The sequence below is a fragment of the Dermacentor andersoni genome, chromosome 8 (assembly GCF_023375885.2).
Source record: "Dermacentor andersoni chromosome 8, qqDerAnde1_hic_scaffold, whole genome shotgun sequence".
Classification (NCBI taxonomy): Eukaryota; Metazoa; Arthropoda; class Arachnida; order Ixodida; family Ixodidae; genus Dermacentor; species Dermacentor andersoni.
Genome location: NC_092821.1, coordinates 100191724 through 100211321, shown reverse-complemented (window position 1 = coordinate 100211321; position 19598 = coordinate 100191724). Strand labels below are relative to the sequence as shown.

Below are 19598 nucleotides of genomic sequence, written 5' to 3'. Positions count from 1 at the left end.
ATATCCACAGAGATCGCGAATAGCCGCAAGATCGCAATCAGTCAGCATTCGGAATGGAATCGCGCAGCTTGATCTGTGCTGCTATGATCTTGTTCCGTTAAGCGGAAGCTGCGCTTTTGGCTTCCGCCAGCGCCAAGTCGTTTTTTCGTCTACTTTCGTTTACTTTACCTTATCATTCTTTCTTTAAAATTAAAACAACAAATAACTTAAGCAATGCTTTCCTTGCGCCCATAGTCTCTTTTCTTTCTCGTGACTATTAAAGATCGGGTCCTTATATTACTTCCTTCTTGTGGTTCTTTGTTCGATTATTAATATGGACGTATATTGATGATTGTTCACGTAATGCCGCGTGACCCCTCGCACTTTTCCTTGCCGACTACGTGCTGCAAATCTTAACATCCTTTCGCTCTCGCACGAGAAAACCCTTGCCGCATCAGATCTTTGTTACTACACAAGTGATCTAGCTACCATAGCGTTTTATAATTAAACTACTGGGGGACAATTTAGAGGTGGAATTGTGCAGCTGCCAATAAAAAAAATGGGCAGTACATTGAGTTTTTTTTTTACATGTGCATTTTATTCTGGGCCATAAAAGTTAGCAGTTTCTTATATTAATTGCAGTTGAGTCTAATGCTCTTCGCTCCCCCCCCCCCCCCCCCCCGATTCTACGTTATGCCACACCCGAGATTTTGGTACTAAATTAAATAAAAATTATGGGTCTCCCGTCGTCGAAAGCAGATGTAAGCACGAAATGGCTACCGGCAAAGGAGATTGGTTTGACATGGTACTAGCCACAGTATTAAAATTGGTATAGTGCATTTTCTCAACGACAAACCCCACCGAACCACAGAAGACGTACCTATTTTGAACTGAACCTCAGTGCGAGTGCCGTCTCGACCAAACAGCCACGCACCACGCAGCGTGACAGCATCTCTCGAGCCGCGGACTCACGGACCTCTGGCGTTGAACAGGACCTCTGTCTCAGCGCCGAAGATGACAGTCAAGTGTGTGGCGCCGCCCTGTATTTGCCTTTTGAACGTCGCTATTGGAAATGACAAACTTCAGCGTACTTGAAGTTACAGCTTCAGTGATATTGTGAACAAATATTAGGAAGAACATGGAAGCGATATTTTCTTGTAACTTCTTTGGGAAGTAACTAGCGTATCTAATGCAGTCCGGAGCAAAGGGTTGGGGGCCATAGACCGCATTTTCTTAATTTTTGACTGGTTTCCCGGATGTTCTCGAGCCCAGCTCTGGCTTTTGGCTCGTGGTCACTCGAAGGTCGGCGAGAACTGGAACTAAAAACATTTCATGATTAGTAGTGCAGCGTTACAAGCCTGAGAAAATTTGCAAAAGAACCGATATTGCGGCAAGTTGGTGTTCATTCATCTTGAGGAGCAAACGGCAACAAACGATGAGGGATGCAAAATACCAAGGTTCTACGGCGGTCTTTAATTTTCCTTTTCTTCAGTCAATCTCGTCTGTAGGCACTTCGTCCTCAAGGGGAGGGGTCTTATTTACACAGGATAAACGTTTTAACTTTACCATGAAGGAATCATGTGGCACACCAATTTTCACTACGTAAATAAGTAACGACCCTCCTCACAGTGTTTGCCGAGAAATCTAGGTCATCGTCGCTAAGTAGAACCCGGCATGTGTAATATTTTTGTTTATATTTTAAACAATAAGGCTTATAAAATTCAGAAAACAACCGACTGGTCAATATTAAACAACAAAGGAGGAGATAGTATTGCCAATAAAATTATTCATCACAAAAAAAAATTTCCCCCACTTTAACAGCAAACAGGTTTGTTGTACCAAAAAGGGCGAACTCAATACTTTCATGAAAACAGGCATGTCTTAACATTTCGCACGACGCCTAAGTAAAATTCGGAGTTTACGCAGTCAGTATCAGTTGATTGAGAATGTTCCATGATGCTTTATAAGTATTACCCGGTTACAAACCCGGTCGTTCAATTGGCCGACTGTTCCGTGAACGACTCTTTTTTTCTGCTTAATGCGAAATGCTTTGTACAAAGAAATCATCGGAAAAAGCCGTGAAGCGTGACGAGGCCCTGTCATCCTATGCGAAATGATGACTGACGACAAGGGTAGTAATGGTACGAAGTTATACATAGTTTAAATTCAAATAAGCACGCCCACGTATGTACAATATATACAACATTATATCCTAGCGCATATAACAAAAAAACAGCAAAAGAACTGGCAATATACGACCAATTTACACATGTAGCAGTGATCCATAAGAATATACATATGAAAAAGTCAATAAATGCGCATGAGAAAGACCGGCTTAAATAGTTCTCTGTGAGGCGTTGGACGCAAATAGCAACATATCATAACTTAAGAAACACTGATGTACGCTATTGACCGAACTGCCAACGCAGGTTGCTGAGTTTAATTGTATTAATGTCTATGACACCCGTTCGTTCAATTTTATTTAATATGCTTGGGAATTCGTATTTCAGCACTTGTGCGCCGTAATTAGTGCGGCATCACTCGACTTTCTACATTGCCGGCTTACATAATAAATGAGTGGGTGAATTCCTTCGCCGGCCAGCTAAAGTAATTAATGCGCTTGGTTTATTTATTGCGATTATTCTATACGAGCGACAAAGCCTGTACGTATACAGATAATCCAGAAGAACAATCTTATTCTGGCAAAAAAACACTTTAACGTGAGCGAGGAGTGGGGCTTTACTTAGGATCCGAAGCGCCCAATCGCCTTAAATGTTCTGATGTCGTTGGCGGTCATACGAGCGCAGCATAGTTTAACCCATTAAAGACCAGCGTGACCATATGGTCACGTTAGTCTGCACAGTGGATTTCAATTAATTAAGATTAACAAAACGGCACCAAAATCGCCAGTAACCGAACCCGCTACCTTGTGGTCAACACTAGAATGCCATAACAACTTAGTCACTGAGGCGTGTCAAGCATCAACCGCAGAGAAGCATTCTGGGACGCCAATTCTCGACCTACTCACAGCTTTTGCTTTTGCCGTACTCTCTCTGGGCATACCTGCCACTGTTATACTGCTGGCTCGATGGGAAATTTCTAAACGTCGCACCTATTGCTCTCAACCGTCGTAACGGGCGTGTTACACTTCTTTGCAGCTATTACAACGGCGTCATGCCTGGCATCGTTCTGCGGGACTTTGAATTGATGAAACGTGTGTTCATCAACGACTTCCACTATTTCACGGGACGACAGGTGAGATGCGTTGGAACAAAATGCCGGAAAATAATTTTCTGCCAATTAGGTTTCTAAACACAAATGCATGTGCAAGCTGATCTTCGCCGAGTAAATCATCAACACGCCGACATTAAACATTAGGCTGCAAAACGCTGTGGCGATTCGTGTAGTTCGTTTCAGTGAATGCTGCCTGCTAGTGTATTTCCATAAGTACTGCAGATATTTCAGACCAAAAAAAAAACATGGTCGTTGATCCATTATCGGGTTCCTCGCTTTGGCAGTTCATGACCGTCGTTTCGAAAAATCTCCCCCTCAACGAAGTTCGACTCACGAGAGTGGCTGGAGACGACTGGCGCCACTTGAAAAATATTGTGCTTCCCGCCTTCAAGACAAGCAATATCAAAAAGGTGAGCGGAGGCGTTTTCTGAATTTATTGACTCAGTTTGACTGATTGGTCGATTGATGGATTGATTCCTTGATTGATTGATGTTAATCTTTCAAAGCAACACAGCGCGCGAAAGTGAGAGCTGATGTAACAGAGTGTGCCGGATTAATTCTGACCCACTGAGGTTACTGATGCCGCAGGGGAGTTTTCTGTGACCGGTGTTTAATCGACGTATATGAGTAAATTTGCTCGATGTTGGAGTGTGTTTTGCGTGATGGCCTAGTTCTTTTGAAGGCTATTTTTTTCAGTGCCACCTTATTCGTGAATATTTACTATGCACTAACTTACACGGGAAAAGACATAATCTGGAGTGTTACGTGCCCCAACCACGTTTTGGCTATGAAGCACGCCGTAGTAGAGAACTCAGGATTAATTTTGGTCACCTGCGGTTCTTTAACGAGCGCCCATTGCTCAGTGTATGGGCGTTCTTGCAATTCAGTCGCATTGGAATGCGGCCGCCGCGACCGATATTTGATCCCACGCCCTCAGGCTTAGCAGCGCGATGCCAAATCTCCTAAGCCACTACGGCGAGTGCGGGAAGATGTAGCCATGGCCAGCTCAAAGGTGCCATCATCAAAATAGCATGTACAAAAAAAACTTTCAGTCATCCTACACCCGTTTCTGTGCACGTATACTTATACAGGCTGTTTCAGCGAACACTTTCAAAAGTCTTTAAGAGTTGCCTGTGGCGCAATTCACAATTGTAGTTCATCAGCTGGTCTACTCGAAGCGGCGGACAATACTTGCACAAAAAAATGAGACGCAAAATCGACTAATTAATGAAAATTCACTAATTAGGTTTTTAACTAATTACAGTATGGCGCATATTGCAATTTACAAATTCTAGCCGTGGAGCTCGCAAGGCGGATTCACTTGGAGCGAATCTTCAAGATGACACCAGTTTCGAGATATAAATTCCAGAACTTTGCGGAGAAATGCATTGGCGTTGCAGTTAATTTGTTGAAAAAAACGGCGCTTCATGCACTTCATGCACTTCATGCACTCAAATGCAATTATCTCGCCTTTGTTGCCTCTATTCATCACGCTAGTGTTGTGACAGCGACTGTCCGCGGTCATCGAGCGTGACGTGTTCTTGTTTGTCTGTGCGCACGTAACAACGTTATCGTTAATTCAGTTAGTACGCGAGTATCTAAAGCAGATTACGTAGCTCATAAAACGTCTGCCTTTACTTCGTATAGCTGTCTAATAGTTTGCTATCGCAATCAATGCTTCCTCGTTCGAGCAGCGCTGTGACTTTTTTCTTCTTCATGTTTCTCGTTCACTGCGGTTCATTTTTTACCTTTGTTGTGAAATCGAGCCCTTAGATGACCTAATATTCGAGACTCGCACCATCTGAAAAACAACAGCGCTGTGTCACATTCCGGCTCTGTTCCAGGCCTCTTCGCTGGTGCGCGAGTGCGCCGAGGAGTGTTTCCGCGTGATGGACCAAAAGCTCGCAGGATCCGACGGCTGCGTCGAGCTGTTCGAGCCTTTCTGCAACATGGCCTGCGATTTCGGTCTGCAGTTCTTCGCCGGCGCGCGCACGGGCATCCAGCGAGACGACAAGGCTGCGCTGGCCTTGTGCAATGCGGCACGCCACAGTGTCGGCCAGTTTGGTGGCGTTGCTCTTTTCTTGCTCAGTGAGTATTTTCTTCAGGAGCCAATAATAGGTGGCATTGAGCAAAGCCACCAGTTCGGCGTAGTTGGTGCGCTTTCATCATTGTTCTTGAGCTCTGTGCGGCCCAAATTAGCGAGCCGAAATGTGCCCAGATTAGGGAGTGTGATAAAATCGGGAACGAAGGAGCGCTAACTACAACTGGTTAGACACAGGGCGCGAATTAACAACACTGTCCCCTTTAGGCTCCTTGGCTGGCGAGAGATATTTAGACTGCTTTTAGTTTTGGTTGGCTTCAGTTCTGGCATTACAACATGTCCACTAGAGTCTTTTATTGAAGAACCCAGTTGAAAATGACAACAGAGGTTGTGTTCAGTACTACAGAAATTTCTGTTGTGCAACAGGATTTTTCTGTAGTAACTACAGATTCCTGATGGAGCGACAGACTTTTCTGATGTACAACAGACATTTGTTGTTGCTACTACAGAAGTACAGTCTGTTGTATGTCTGTTGTTACAACAGAAAGCTGAAGCTCCACAACAGATTTTTGTAGTACTACAGAAAAATTTGTCATCACTACAGGCACCCTGTTGTCCCAACAGAAATGTTCCTGAAGTAACCCGAAAAACTTCTGTAGTGCTACAGAGAGCTGTTGAAATACTACAGAAACCTATTGTGGCAACAGACCCCCAATTGTCACAACAGAAGTGTTCCTGAAGTAATGCGACCAACTTCTGTTGTACTACAGAAAAATGTTGTTGTACGACAGAAACCTATCATTGCAACAGGCCCCCAGTTGTCATAACAGAAGTGTTCCTGAAGTAATGGACAAACTTCTGTTGTACTACAGAGAACTGTTCCGCAACGGAAACCTATCGCCGCAGCATGTACCCAATGATGACAACAGAAGTGCACTGAAATTGTGTGATGCGACAAGCTTCTGTAGTGCCCGGTTGAAAAAGACAAAAGGAATTCCTGTCGCAACTACAGAAATTCTGTTGTACGACAGAAGTTGTTGACATTTCGTAATTGGGAGACATTTCTGACGTTACGACAGAAATTCTGATTTCGCAACAGAAGCATTCTGTCGCGACAACAAGAGTTCTGAAGTCGGAACAACAGCTTTATATCCTGACAGCGACTCCGACGTTACGACACCAATTCTGACGCCGCAGCAGAAACATTCGGTCGCGACGGCCAAGAGTTCCGAAGTCGCAACAGAAGCGCTTTCCGTCGCGGTCCTTTAAAATTGTATGTTTTCGCATCGGTGGTGTACACTGTACTTTTCTCTTGCGCGGTATTCAATCGCGCTTCTCTGAAGCCGGCAATGCTGATGGCACCGACACCGGTATTAAAGTCGACGTGGCGAATAGTTATAATTGTGCCGTGACGACGCGGCACCAGCAACGCCTTACCGGCCTCCTCAAAATCGACCGCTCATCAAAATCATACCATCTGCGGGAATGGCTGCGTATCCGTTTTTTTTTTTTTTTTTGTAAGATGTGGCACACAGGCCTGTGGACTTACATGTGCTGTTACACTGACACATTAGTTAATTTCCCAGGAATATTTTACAAGCTTATGCGAAGCGGAAAAGAAGATTTGGGTTGTTCCACAAAGTTGCGTGAAAAGCTGTCTCGCTCGGGTCTCATTAATCTGGTACAGTGCTGCCGTGAGAAGCCAGTATGCCGTCAGAAAGAACTCTCATCCACGAATGTTTATGTAGCTATTTTGCATTGAACACACGAATTATATGCGCGCTCAAAAGTGTAAAGAACGAGAGACAACTGTCGAAACTAGCAGTAATAACCCTAAAAGTCAACGTTGTCTATTTCTGAATTCCTTATTTAATATGGATATCGTACATCAAAATCGATGTTCTAGCACTGCACGATGTACCTGCCGATGGTACGAACACACTTGCTCTTCAAGAGATGCGGCACTTGACGCGGTGGAGTGATAGCGGATCTTGGCTCTCAAAATGCAGATGTAAACATCAGCGCATCAGCACGTCGTACTATTCACATGGCCAAAACGTACACTCGAAAAGCATGTCAGGGGTGGTGCAGTGGTAAGGTGCCGGGCTCGGAATAGTGAGGTCGCATGTTCGAATCCTAGGCAAAAAGGTTTTTTTTAATTTTTTTTTTACTTTTATGTTTTTCTTTTTTGTACTAACAAATTTACATAACCTTACGGACGTCTCTGTCAATTTTTAATTAAATATTGATCAAGAACTACAGAACTTTCTACTACAGGACGTCACACTACAGGCAACAGAACTACAGGCAACAGAACTACAGGCAACAGAACTACAGAAACAACGTCCCAAAATACGACAGACTGTTAAAATTTCCTGTTGTGTTTTTCAACTGGGAAGATACAAAGCGAGAGTTCCTAATTGTAATTCTGTTGCTGATTATTGCACAATGTTGATTTAATAAACAGTAACCACCGTATTGCCTAAAACACGATGTATAACACAGGGAACTCTTTCTGGGAAGTCGGGAACTGCGCCATAACTTCAGCTATTATGATTTTTCTTTTGCGTCACTTCCAGATATCCTACCTGACAGTCCACTATTGCACAAAATGCTAATGGGCGTGCGGTCTCTCTTCACTCAGCTGCCTTCGGACGAGATGATAGACAGGATGCTGCCCATCATCAATCACCGCAGAACAAATCCTGACGTAAGTTATTCAGGTTCTTTAAAGACACTATGCGAACCTTCTTATCATGGGCTATTTAGTAAATTTGAAGTCTTGTTTACGCCACAGGTAAATCGTGTGGTTTGCTGACTACGTAGGCACTACACTGTCAAGAGTAAACCGGTTCGAAGCGTCGAGTGTACAAACAAAAAGCCACTTTAAAGCCTCCTCTTCGCTACATTGACATAGGATTTCGTGCATTGCAAACTTTTGTACCGAATGCTCTACTACAGATGCACTACTTATGCAGTTTAGCAAGATCATCAAAGATGAAGTTGGACTTGACATGCGAATTCTTTTTGGGCACTTTCGCTTGTCTGCTCACTTGCCCAATAAGTCCTCAGGTGCTTCAAGATACCTCGACACGGATCAATAGAAAATCTAACATATAACGTTCGTAAAAGGTAAAATGACGTAATCATAGCACATAATTGTCATGGTCCCTATGAAAATATTGTATCAACTCCTCTGACGTAGTGTTCAATTAAATCGCAACATATAGTCCCTGTTGAAGAGAGCAAGGAATTACATTGCATTTCGTTATATATGTAAATTTTGAACCAGTGTTGGCAGGGGGGTTTAAGCAGAGCAATTTCAGAATGGAAGCGAATATTGACACGTGTACTTGTTTATCTTTATTGAGTGACCACGTTTCACCATCAAAAAAATGTTATCGGTCAGGGCAGGACGCGCTTGAATGTATCGGAAGTTTCTCTCAGGGCTCGGTCATTTCGCCAATGCTCTTTAACATCGCGATGATCTGGCTAGCCCAGAAACTGAGCGAGATCGAGGGCATCCAGCACGCCATGTATGTGGATCGCATCACGGTCGGGGTAAATCAGGGATCATTGGGCCAAACAGAAGAAAAGCTTCAGAAGGCGGCAACATGCGTCGAACAATTCGTGAAGGAGAGAGGCCTCGCGTGCTCAACCAAGAAATCAGAAAATCTGAGGATTGGAAGGAACACAACCAAGGAAAAGATAGAAGTGTATCTGGGAGGTCAAGTCATACAAGAGAAGGACATAATACGCATCCTTGGCATGTGGATCCAGAGCAGCAAACGGTGTGGACACACGCTAGGCCTGCTCAAGCAATCGACGGAGCAAGTCAGCAGGATGATCACGAGAGTGTCGCAAAGACGGAGCGGCATGAAGGAAGGGGACACGATCAAGCTAGTCAGAAGCCTGGTGGTCAGCAGGGTCACGTACTCACTCCCGTACCACAACATGACACAACAAGAGAGAGAACAAGCCGAGGCTCTCATCAGGAAAGCATACAAGACCGCGTTGCATCTGCCCAGAAACACGTCGAACGACAAGCTACTCAAGCTAGGCATTCACAATACGTTTGAAGAGCTCAAGGACGCACATCTGGGTGCGCAGCTCTACAGGCTCCAGCAGTCAACCACCGGTAGGGCAATCCTTAAAAGATTAGGCTATAAAAACATGGAAGCAACGAAGGCTGGGATGGCTAACGTACCAGACTCTTTTCGCCAGACAGTGAAAGCTAGTCCCTACCGAGGAATATGGACCCGACTCTGCATGCGGCCAGAATACAGGTGCGAGCAGAATACGTAGAAAAACACCTGGTCACTAAAAACAATGTGGTATACACGGATGCAGCCCTATAACCGTGGGACCACAACACCAAAGAACATAGAGTTGCAGCAGTGACCGTGGATCACGTGGGAGAGGGGATAAGCAGCGCAACCCTAAGGCGCCGCACGGTAACAGACGGGGAAGACGCATCTGTGGCTCTAGCAGCGGCGGAGGGTTACCGTAGAAACAGATCCTTGATAATACTCACAGACTCCAAAGAAGCATGCAGAAACTACACGGCAGGTAGAATCAACAAAGGGGCGCTGCGAATCCTCCTCGAGGCAGGGCTTCCGAACGAAAAGATACTTCATACGATTTTCTCGGTGCCGGGTCACACCGGAATAGAGGGCAACCAGAGGGCCGACAGTCTAGCTCGCGAGCTTACATACCGAGTGCGACAGTCAATGGACCCGGATACCACTATGACGGTGGAACCAACGTACGCGGAAATACTAAACCATCACAGAGGCAAAAGGATAATATATCCACCACCCCACCCATCTTTAACACAACACGAAGCAGTCGGCGGGCGAAGGCTGCAGACAGGAACATTCTCCAATCTACACATCCTACATAAAACGTTTCCCAGTCAATACAGGGACCCATGCCCATGGTGTGGAGCCATCCCAACACTATATCACATCATATGGGAGTGCAGAAATAACTTCTCTTTCCACAAAGAAAAAAAAAACTGTCCGGAACAGTGGGAGGGCCTGCTCGCCAGCGGCGTGCTCATAGTCCAGAAAGGATTGGTGCGACACGCTCTCAAAGTGGCCAGGCTGAGCGGTGCTCTGGGATAAGGGCGCCGACCACTCAAGACGACGGAGACTTCAGTAAAACATGAAGACCTCTGTTAGCCGCTGAAAGCTGTAAATAGAGCAATGAAGTTTTTCCTTCCATCCTTCTCGAACGTTATGGAGGGTTCTATCCGCGTCTGTTACCACTGAAACTTGTATTGTCTGATTGCTTCTATGCGCGACGCGAATTGTGCAGAACTGTCCGGAAGAGACGCGAGTACCAGCGATTATTCGGGAATCTTCGATGACTCAGGTATAAAACCTGATGCGCTTGCTCGGCAGATCAGATTTCGACAATCGCCGACCGTATTCGCCACTTTTGGTGTGCATTGAGTGTAACTTTCTTTTGTGGGAACAAGTTCACACAACAAAAAGTAAGTTTCATCATTCACAGTTTTGCTGCTTACTTTACCGTCACTACCACGGGACAATATGAATATTAGAAGAAAGCAACCTTCAAATTTTATCGAATTGAATTGATTGCCGAGTACTTTATAGTTCTGACTAAAGGGAACTTCAAAGGTTGCGTTGGAGTTTGTTAGGTAAAAATATCTAATTGCCTCATTATTGCACAGCTGTGCATACGTTCAAGAGGATAGGCAGACATCGTGTCCCTGCCGATGGCACTTGCCAGCCTGCTGCTCACCTTCCCTTCCCTTTCCTCTCAAGTGTATATATTTTCAAAACAACAAATAATAATAATCAATCAAAGGTGCTAAATAAAATGCCCAGGGACAACTTCGAGGGTCTTTGTGCTGGCGCACGCCGCAAATCAATGCACAGGAAAAACAGTGCACGCCATGCACAAGGCATAAAATGTGTATACGAAGAAAATACAACGCAAAAATAGAAAAACGGAAAAAGGATTACTCTGGAACCTATTCCTCTGCAACTCCTTTCTGAAAAATATCAAACTTAGGCATAAAGATATCCAGGCACTCTGAGTAGGCGTTATATGCCGCCTGCAATCTGGATAGAGGGGCACAAAAATCTGAAGGCTGAAAGGCGCTCTATTTCCTTGTGTCTTTCTGCTGAATGTGAAAGCACACGTTAGAAAGCAAGTGCGAGAGATTTTTTCATGCAGTAATTTGTGGAGAAAAAGAACATCCGATTTGTGGCGTCTACAGGTGAGGGTAGGTAACGCGAGTGTCTGTGTTAGCTCTATGGAGATGGAATGCTTTTTACGTAATCAATGCTTATATAGATGTGAACTTTTTCTCCGGCCTACAATCTCACGTACAATTGCCGCCCCGTAGGAGGGAGGCGTATTGAAGAACTGGAAGGCATACACTCCTATATAAAGTTACAAATGGCCAAGGTTGTTTGAAGTCTGTCATCACCCGTCATACTGTGCCGAGCATTCCATGTGCACGATGCTTCGCCAGTTGAACGTGGGGTGAGAAACTCGGAGAGCTGTCGAAGTACACTGCAAAGTCATCTGTTCCCTGAGCACTTGGCAGGAGAACGTCTTTAACGCCATTGGGAAATAAAGTCCTGTTAGCCTTCCGCGTGAACTTTAGATTTAGATGCGTATATGACCAGCTTGTTTTCAGCGCACCATTACGCCAAATTCACAATGTCCTACTGAAGAGTGGGGCAATGATTGACATTTTTTACCGCTTTGAATAGTGTCGCGTCATCAGCCTATCACGAAATTGAAGAGTTTGGAATGACTGCCGAAACATCGTTAATAAACAGCGAGAAAAGAGGAGGGCCCAGGACAAACCCTTGATGAACTTAACTTGTGACCGCATAAAGTTCTGACGACTGACCACTTACGCTAACGTAGCAGTACCGGTCGTGCAGGTAGCTTCTTATCAGTGCTGTGACAGAGTGCTGTAGGTGAAGTTGTGCCCACTTCCGCATGGGCTAAATAGATGGAATGATCACGTTTCTAAAGACTAAGATATAATAATAATAACAATATGGTCGACTGAGAGGCTTGTATATGAGCGATAACTGAAGGGCGATCGTACCTGGTGCACCAACAGCAATTAAACAAGGGGACGGTGCGACGTCAAATGCACGCAGTGTATTGTGTTTGTTGAAAGAGCTGAGTGTAATACTACGGCATGTCAAGACGGGGAAAACACGGGGAAGGCGGGAGATGGGAAATTCAAGACGACGAGCAAAACGAGAACAAGGTAAAAGCAGGAGGCAACGTTTCTACAAGTGGACTTGCCTTCTTCAAGTTGACACATGCTTTCCTCGCCACAGTATATATACGTGGGGTTCCCCCAAAAGGGCGAGGGCATAAGGCGTGTGGGTGCGGCAACGAGCGAAGGCGTGTTAGCGTTGTGACGAATTGAGAATAAAGGAGCGCTGTACACAAGGCCAGGGACACGGCCGTCTGTCAATCACGTGTCAACGCCGGTGTGTCAGCCGGCGCCTCAACGACGTGCACAGCAGCCCTCTATTACCTGTTTTACTGGTGGTCGTGGGCTATCGTGTCTCTGACAAAGATAAAAGAAGGAGCAGTAGAAACAGGTGCTGGTGAAAAAATATTTGAAAATAAAAGAACAGGAAATACTGATGTTGAATAAATAAATAAAAGGGAAAAATCGAGAACAAGAAGAAAAAGAAACGCTAAGAAACCAAACTAAGTGTTCTTGCCTATAGCTTACAATTTAGCTTAGCGAATAGATTCTAAAGCTCCCGTTGAAATGTTTATGCCTATTGCTTGCAATGCCTTGAACTTATGGGTAAGGTATAACCCACCCTCCTTACGCCCTTGAGGAAGGCAAGTCCACTTTCGGAATGTTGGCTCCCGCTTTGACCTTGTTCTCATTTTACTGCATGGCAAGTTCTTTTAAAGGAACGGAAACATGTTGATTAGCTAAATAATAAACTGAATTTAGATCAACTCGTGGGCTGCCCAACATTCGGCGCAGCATATCTACAGCTTCGCTGGCAAACCACTTTCACAGGAGTGGATTGGCGGAGATTTTTCGTGCTATTACCATTACCTGTTCCTTTTCTTTAATAAAATACCCCGCTTTAGACAAATGCTTTTCGTCTAATGTATATGTTTTCAACATTACCTATGTCCACAGACCACAAAGGAGGATGTGCTTCAATTGCTGTTGAACTCTGAAATAGAGGAGAAAAACAACAAAGGAAAAGTGGAAGGCAAGTGCTGTGAATTATCTACAATATAGCATCTCTACTTTTCTTTAAATTTATTACTTTATTTAAACATTAATTATTCATTTATCTTTTACTTTATTTTGATTTCTTGTTGCTTGCTTGCTATGAAAGTGATCAGAGCAATATTCAACGACGCAACACAAAAATTTCGCTATAGTTTAATTCACTTTGAAAGACCTTTCCCTGGTTCACCAAAAACTTTTTGGTCGAGTAAGATTTTCGCAAAAATAATGAAAGCAATAATATGATTACATTGGATTGTGCCTTCGTAACCACACTGTGATTGTTCCTTCAGCCAAAGGAGGGGGAGAAAACGAATGTTAGAAAGGCAAGAAGGTTAACCAATAGCAGTTATAATTGGCTACAAGGCACAACAAGAGGGTTTAACGGGATAGAAAAAGAGGGGAGCGAGCGCAATGTTAGCCGCCTACACAGTCCAGCCGTAGCAACAGCAACAGGCAGCATTCTCAAAGTCTATTACGTTTACCTAAGAACCTCAGGCACTTGTGCCATGCAAGTACACTTATGCTCGCAGTTCTTTTCAAAGTATTGGCCTCGCACTTTTTGTCCTCGCAGTGGTTGATTGTCCTGTTCATCAAGAACTGTACATCTTACTTTCCTCGTGGTGTGTGAGTGCCTGGTCACGCACAGCTACATTTGTCTCGTGTAGGGCCATTGGCCATTTAAATTGGGGAAGGCATAGCCCTTAGCAAATGCGAAGCCGAAAAATTTGCTCAACGAACGTTGGTTGAAGTTGTACCTTATGGCCTGCTTTTATGCAACTCATAGCTCGAGATCGTAAATTGGGCGCATACGCGTACAGAGCATCGCGTTTACTGGAAATCAAATATGTAGTTCCCGCTCCAAGTGCCTCAAGAGTAGTTACACAGGAATGCAAGACTAATAATAAGTTTCCGATTTAAAGTACATGACCCATATATCACATGGCATGCTATCTTGCAGACACTGCTTCCTGTCGTCCTATAGACGGGGTCTCGTACTTGATGGTTTACTATAGCTGCGGCAGGCGTGGATACACTTTAGCAGTGAAAATCGTACGCGGTGCAGACGTTTGTTCGACATTCACGTCATTACGTTATTAGCCAACTACATTGTTCCTATTGCATTCTACGCCTTTGTGTAAATCAACTGACGTGGCGGACCACGTAATTCGCATTTTATAACGCTGCTAGTAACTCACAGCGCTCAGCTTTTGGCTCCATTTGGTGTGCGCCAATTCTGCCTGTTTAGTCCTCGACAAGGTTTCTGTAAAGCCGAGTAAAAATCAGTCTAAAACACGGGATGATGTCAGGTGCTCATACACTTCTGCTGGTTTGCAGGCCGGCAGTTATCGAGGGCTCTATTGGCCCACCCACTCGAGCTGAGAACGGCTTCTAACACATGCATCTTCATTATTGCTAGGTAAGCAAGGTTTTCCATTAAAGATGTCTTGAAGCAAGTTTTAATTACGTACTTTTCTTTTCTGTGGCCTTTATGCTTTCCTTCGCTTTATATTGTGGCAAGTGTACCGGATACGGCCTGACGCAACTCGGACAACATCCACAAGGCGCATCCACTGCCATACATGGGTGCCGTTTCTCATATATCCACGATTCTCAACCAGCGCGTGTGAATGCCCTCTACGTCCCTGCTAAGAAATACAGGCGAATAATGAAGATGTGGTAAATACGCACTGTGAGAAAACGTTATGTGGATCGCATCGCGCTGTGGGTCCCGGTGCGAGCGAAGTTTTCTAGAGCCACCAAGCCAAATTTCAGCGGCGAAGGCGCCTCCTCAGCCACCATGGTGGACCTTTCAAACCAAACGGAAGTTCCGTTCAGCTTTAAGACGCGTTCAATCACGACACACGACGTGCTCGATTTTGTCGAAACGTGCCACAGCTCCACAGGCCCGCAGTATACGATAAAAGACGCACGGCAAATTCCCGCCAAGAACGCCTCCCTCAACTTTATGTGGACCTCCGGTTGGTATATGCGCGCGCTCAATCTTTTGGAAGTAAATTGTTGCTATGTAGCGCTGCTGGCGCGCCAAGCGGCTCAAAGCGCAGGCTTGGACGTGCCATATACGTAAGGCTGTCTTATAACCCTGTTACACGGGCAAACTATAGTGCACTTGGGGCAAGTGCACTTCAGCGCGCTGAGTGTCATTTTGACGGCGCGATGCTACACGCGAAAGAAGTGTTCTTACAAATTAGTGGCCATGGCGATCGGGAGTGAGAAGATAACCATATATTCTTTAAATTAAAAATGCGTCCACAAAAACAGCTTGTTATTGTTACAAACAGCATTTACAACCAACTTAAGTGCAAGTGAAGTAATTCAATGCACCCTCAATCACAAGATTAATCATCACGAGCCAAGACAAGACAGCAAGACTTGACCAGTATCAGTCCAAACGACACGTTCCGTCAAACTACGCGGCCATTGGAAGGGGTGGCCATAAACAGCCCGAGAGCGAGGGTTATTTCTTCCTGCTTTTTTTAATGTTGCCCATTACCTTGTAAAGTTAGCAATCTAAAAGAGTCCTAGTAAAAATCACTTCTGACTCGGCTTTCAATACTAGTCTAGTTATTTTTTACTCAATACTAACGAAGCTGCACACTTCGCCGTCACATACTCGCCGGTGAGTGCGCTCTCCAGTGAGTGTCACTAAGCGTTCCCGTCGGCGAGCCTGCGAATGACGGTGCACTTAAGTTTACCCGTTTGACAGCGGTATTATTCCGCCTGTCTAGGCATGCGGCCGTGGCCTAACGGTTTCAGTAGAGCATTTCTGTGCTGGAGAAACGGATCAAAACCAACCATCCGAATATGTCTCGTGGCTCGATTTCCACGAGTTCTGGGGTCGCGCCCTTTTGACGAAAGTGTACACCTGCGAAATTGGTAGTTGTTAGACTATGCTTCTAAAGTGCAGAATTAGCTCTGAAACAGCGTTCGAAAAAGGGCACGGTCCATTTAATTTCGCTAGCGCTTGAGTTTGAGCTACATTTTCCGGAGTGCACGGGAGCGGCTACCACTATCAATGGAGACAGTGACGAGATGCCAACGAAGGCGAAGAGCGCGATGGCGATGATGACTGGTACGCTCTCAGCGCTCAATAAACCCATTCTGAAGCACGCGCTTCCACAGCGTTCTAGATTTAGCTTTTTATAACGAAGTTGTAAATGCAAATCGCGTTACGCAACAATTCTTGTGCGGTGGTGCAGGCCGGCGCGTAATCACGTGGTCAATACGATATTTAAGGGGCAATGCAAGATGTGTTAGAGCCCTCGGATTTCTTCGAAACGAGATACTAAATTGTTAAAATATCAAAAGCTATCTCGCCGATGTCTCATTCAAATAGACTCTTATGTGCACAGTTTTTTAAACCAATGATTCGTAAGAAATTGTTTTTATCTCGCATCACCTTACGCCAGTTCCTGATGGGAGGTAAGCTAGGGCTTGAAGGGCTGCGGTGCTGAGAGCAGACGGCGTGGCGCAGCAACGCACCTTACTAGCTGCAGCAACGTTCGAGTAGAAGCGGTGAGCCGGCAAACAGGACCGGTTAACGTAAACCTATTCCAATATGTTATAGAACTCAGCTCTTTGGCGAACCAGTCTTGCGTGTCGCGTGGCTGTCGCGCCTCGCCGTCGGCCTCGCCGTAACCAAGGTCATCATCTGCGCGCTGCCCTAGCTGCGCGCGCTCCTGCTGCTGTCTCTCGCGCGCGGCGCCAGTCTCGCACTCCACGTGTCCTCCAAAGGCGGATCACGTGTTCTCGCCTACCCTCTCGTCCCCTCCTCCACTCAACGCCGCTGCGGCGACTCTCGCCGCTACCATCCACTCTGCCCTTGCCGTATCCTCTCCCGCTGCCTCGGCACCGCCGCGGTGCCGGCGGCGGGCGCTTCTTGCCGCCTCGCGTGTGATCCACGGCTCTCCGCTGCTCCGTCTGGGCGTCGCGTGGCTGTACGGCTCTCAGCTGTGTTTCTCGCTTCCCCGTTTGCGGGGCGCGTTCCTCAGTGGTATTCGTCGCCTCAGGCAGTGCTTGCGCATGGCTTTCCTTCTCCCGCCTCCACTCTTGCTGTGTACCTCCTCTTATCTGGCGCAGTGCCATTGCGGTGACTCGAAAGACAGTTATAGCGTTTTGTCTCCTTACTTCTACTTCTCACCCCAACCTTGTGCGGCCTCATTGAGGCTTGTGTTTGAGTGAATGAGTGTGTGACCTCTACTCAATACCCCTGCTCGTCACCCGTTTCGTCATCCCACCTCAGAAGAAACAATAAATAATAATTGCTAATCTCCCCCCTCCTCTCCGCGGCGGTGACTGACTGCAAGATGGCGCGTCACCGTAGCGCCGGCTCGATAGCGGCGCATCGCGGTGTGTGCTAGCCAATCCGGAACACAGAACCGTCTCAGTTCGGCAATGCATGTTCTGTATGCGGTAGCCTATCGTTGAATTACGGCAGCAGCTGGGCTCAAAGATCGCATTACCAAGAAGCGTAATCGTAGACCAATTTTCTTTTAATTCCAAATCTACTAATAAAGCTCCGTGATCGGTCAAAATGGTTCGGGCGCTACCGATATGGATGTGGCACCTGCGCATATGGCCTGGAGCCGAAACATTCTGACCTATCGTGAAGGGCTAATGGCCTGTTTGGAATAAAAAGCAGTTGGAAACGTTTTACGTTAAAGGACCCCAAAGCTGTATACTCCGTTTCATACGTAGCAATCAATGTTGTGCAAGCTACGCAAGAACTTCGGTAAAGTTATCACTCCGCGGGTTCCGTCGATGCTTGGCGGCCCGCCAATGGCGCTCGTTCATGCAAACATGCAGGTAAGGCTCCTCGCGACGGCTTGGCAATAAAAAACCCGAATAGAACCACAAAAATAAAAATGATGTAAAACAACACATTAGCAGCCGTATATCACTGTGTGCTTGTTTCTAAGGATTAAAACTTGATTCTTCAATACTGAGCCTAGAAAAGCAACAGTTGCGCACAATTGTTGTAAGCAAACATCGAATTATATCCAAATTCGCACTAAGCCACTGCAAGAAGTCTTTCTAGCCTTCACAGCGTTGAGGGCTATGTTTGGAACGGAGTGTAGTATTTCCGGAAGCTGCGCCAACTCGCTTACACTCCTTCAGTGTATTTGGTGCATCAGTTGTCAGACTGATTTAGGTTTGCGAAGAAGTTTTTCTTCTACTGTTTTAACAACTGGTCAGCTTTCGCACGTTTCGTACTTGTTCGCTCGAGCTTGATTCCGAGAAAAGGGAAATTTATTGATTTAAACAAAGGAAACGGACTTCAAATACTTGCTTCCTCAAGAGCGTAAGCAGCACTGTTTCTATCGCCGCGTCCACTACGAAAGTGCGGTGAACAGGCTCCTCGTATTTTCTCTCCGAACTGCAGCATTGACGCCGTAGCTTCACCGCTCGCCTTCACATCGTACCTGCTCGCTGAACATCCAGAAATTCAAGACAAAGTTCGGGCGGAAGTTCAAGCCGTAATTAAAAAAGAGGTGAGCGCATCTTACGACTCACACTCCCTACCTTCTTCGCCTAATGAAAAAAAAAAAAAAAAAAACACTACGTTGGGTACGGTGGGGCCGTAGAAAGGTAGCGCCGACGTGGAGACGGTCTGTTCGCATCTCTCTCAGCTACATTTCCAGCGTGTTTTTTCTCATTGCTTTCTCTTTTATTGCGTTTAATTTTGTTGCAGCTTTGATAAATGCGTCAAGTAACCCTGTTTTCTTCCATAATTACCTTCCCAAACTTTTCACATAACTTAGAATCGTTTGTGTCAGTAGCAGACATACGGATGTATAGGAACGATGCTGGCGCCGCGAAGAACTCAAATTTTGTTTCTGGCACACAATACATGGGGCTAAATATCTCATTCACGTGTGCGGAGTGTCTGGTTATGTCATTATGCTAGTCATTTCTGCTGAGTTCGATAGAACATATCTGCGCGATCTGCTGCTAAAAACTAATGATGATCACAAGGGAAGTGGTGACATCAGTCGTTTCTAAATGCTATTCTCGTAGGTGTATAACGAACTAGCTGCTGCATAGTTGAAA

The 19598-nt window shown here is 45.6% G+C and overlaps 1 protein-coding gene across 1 annotated transcript in view; it reads left to right on the top strand.

Annotated features, from left to right (window-relative positions):
• The window catches only part of LOC126528882 (cytochrome P450 3A13-like), a 53577-nt gene that overhangs the window by 20024 nt on the left and 13955 nt on the right, over positions 1-19598 (top strand). Inside the window, exons 4-10 of the mRNA XM_055069740.1 lie at positions 3138-3234; positions 3498-3623; positions 5058-5301; positions 7834-7964; positions 13431-13506; positions 14865-14946; positions 18931-19039. Coding sequence (XP_054925715.1) covers positions 3138-3234; positions 3498-3623; positions 5058-5301; positions 7834-7964; positions 13431-13506; positions 14865-14946; positions 18931-19039 — 865 coding nt within the window. The remainder of the gene's footprint in view (positions 1-3137; positions 3235-3497; positions 3624-5057; positions 5302-7833; positions 7965-13430; positions 13507-14864; positions 14947-18930; positions 19040-19598) is intronic.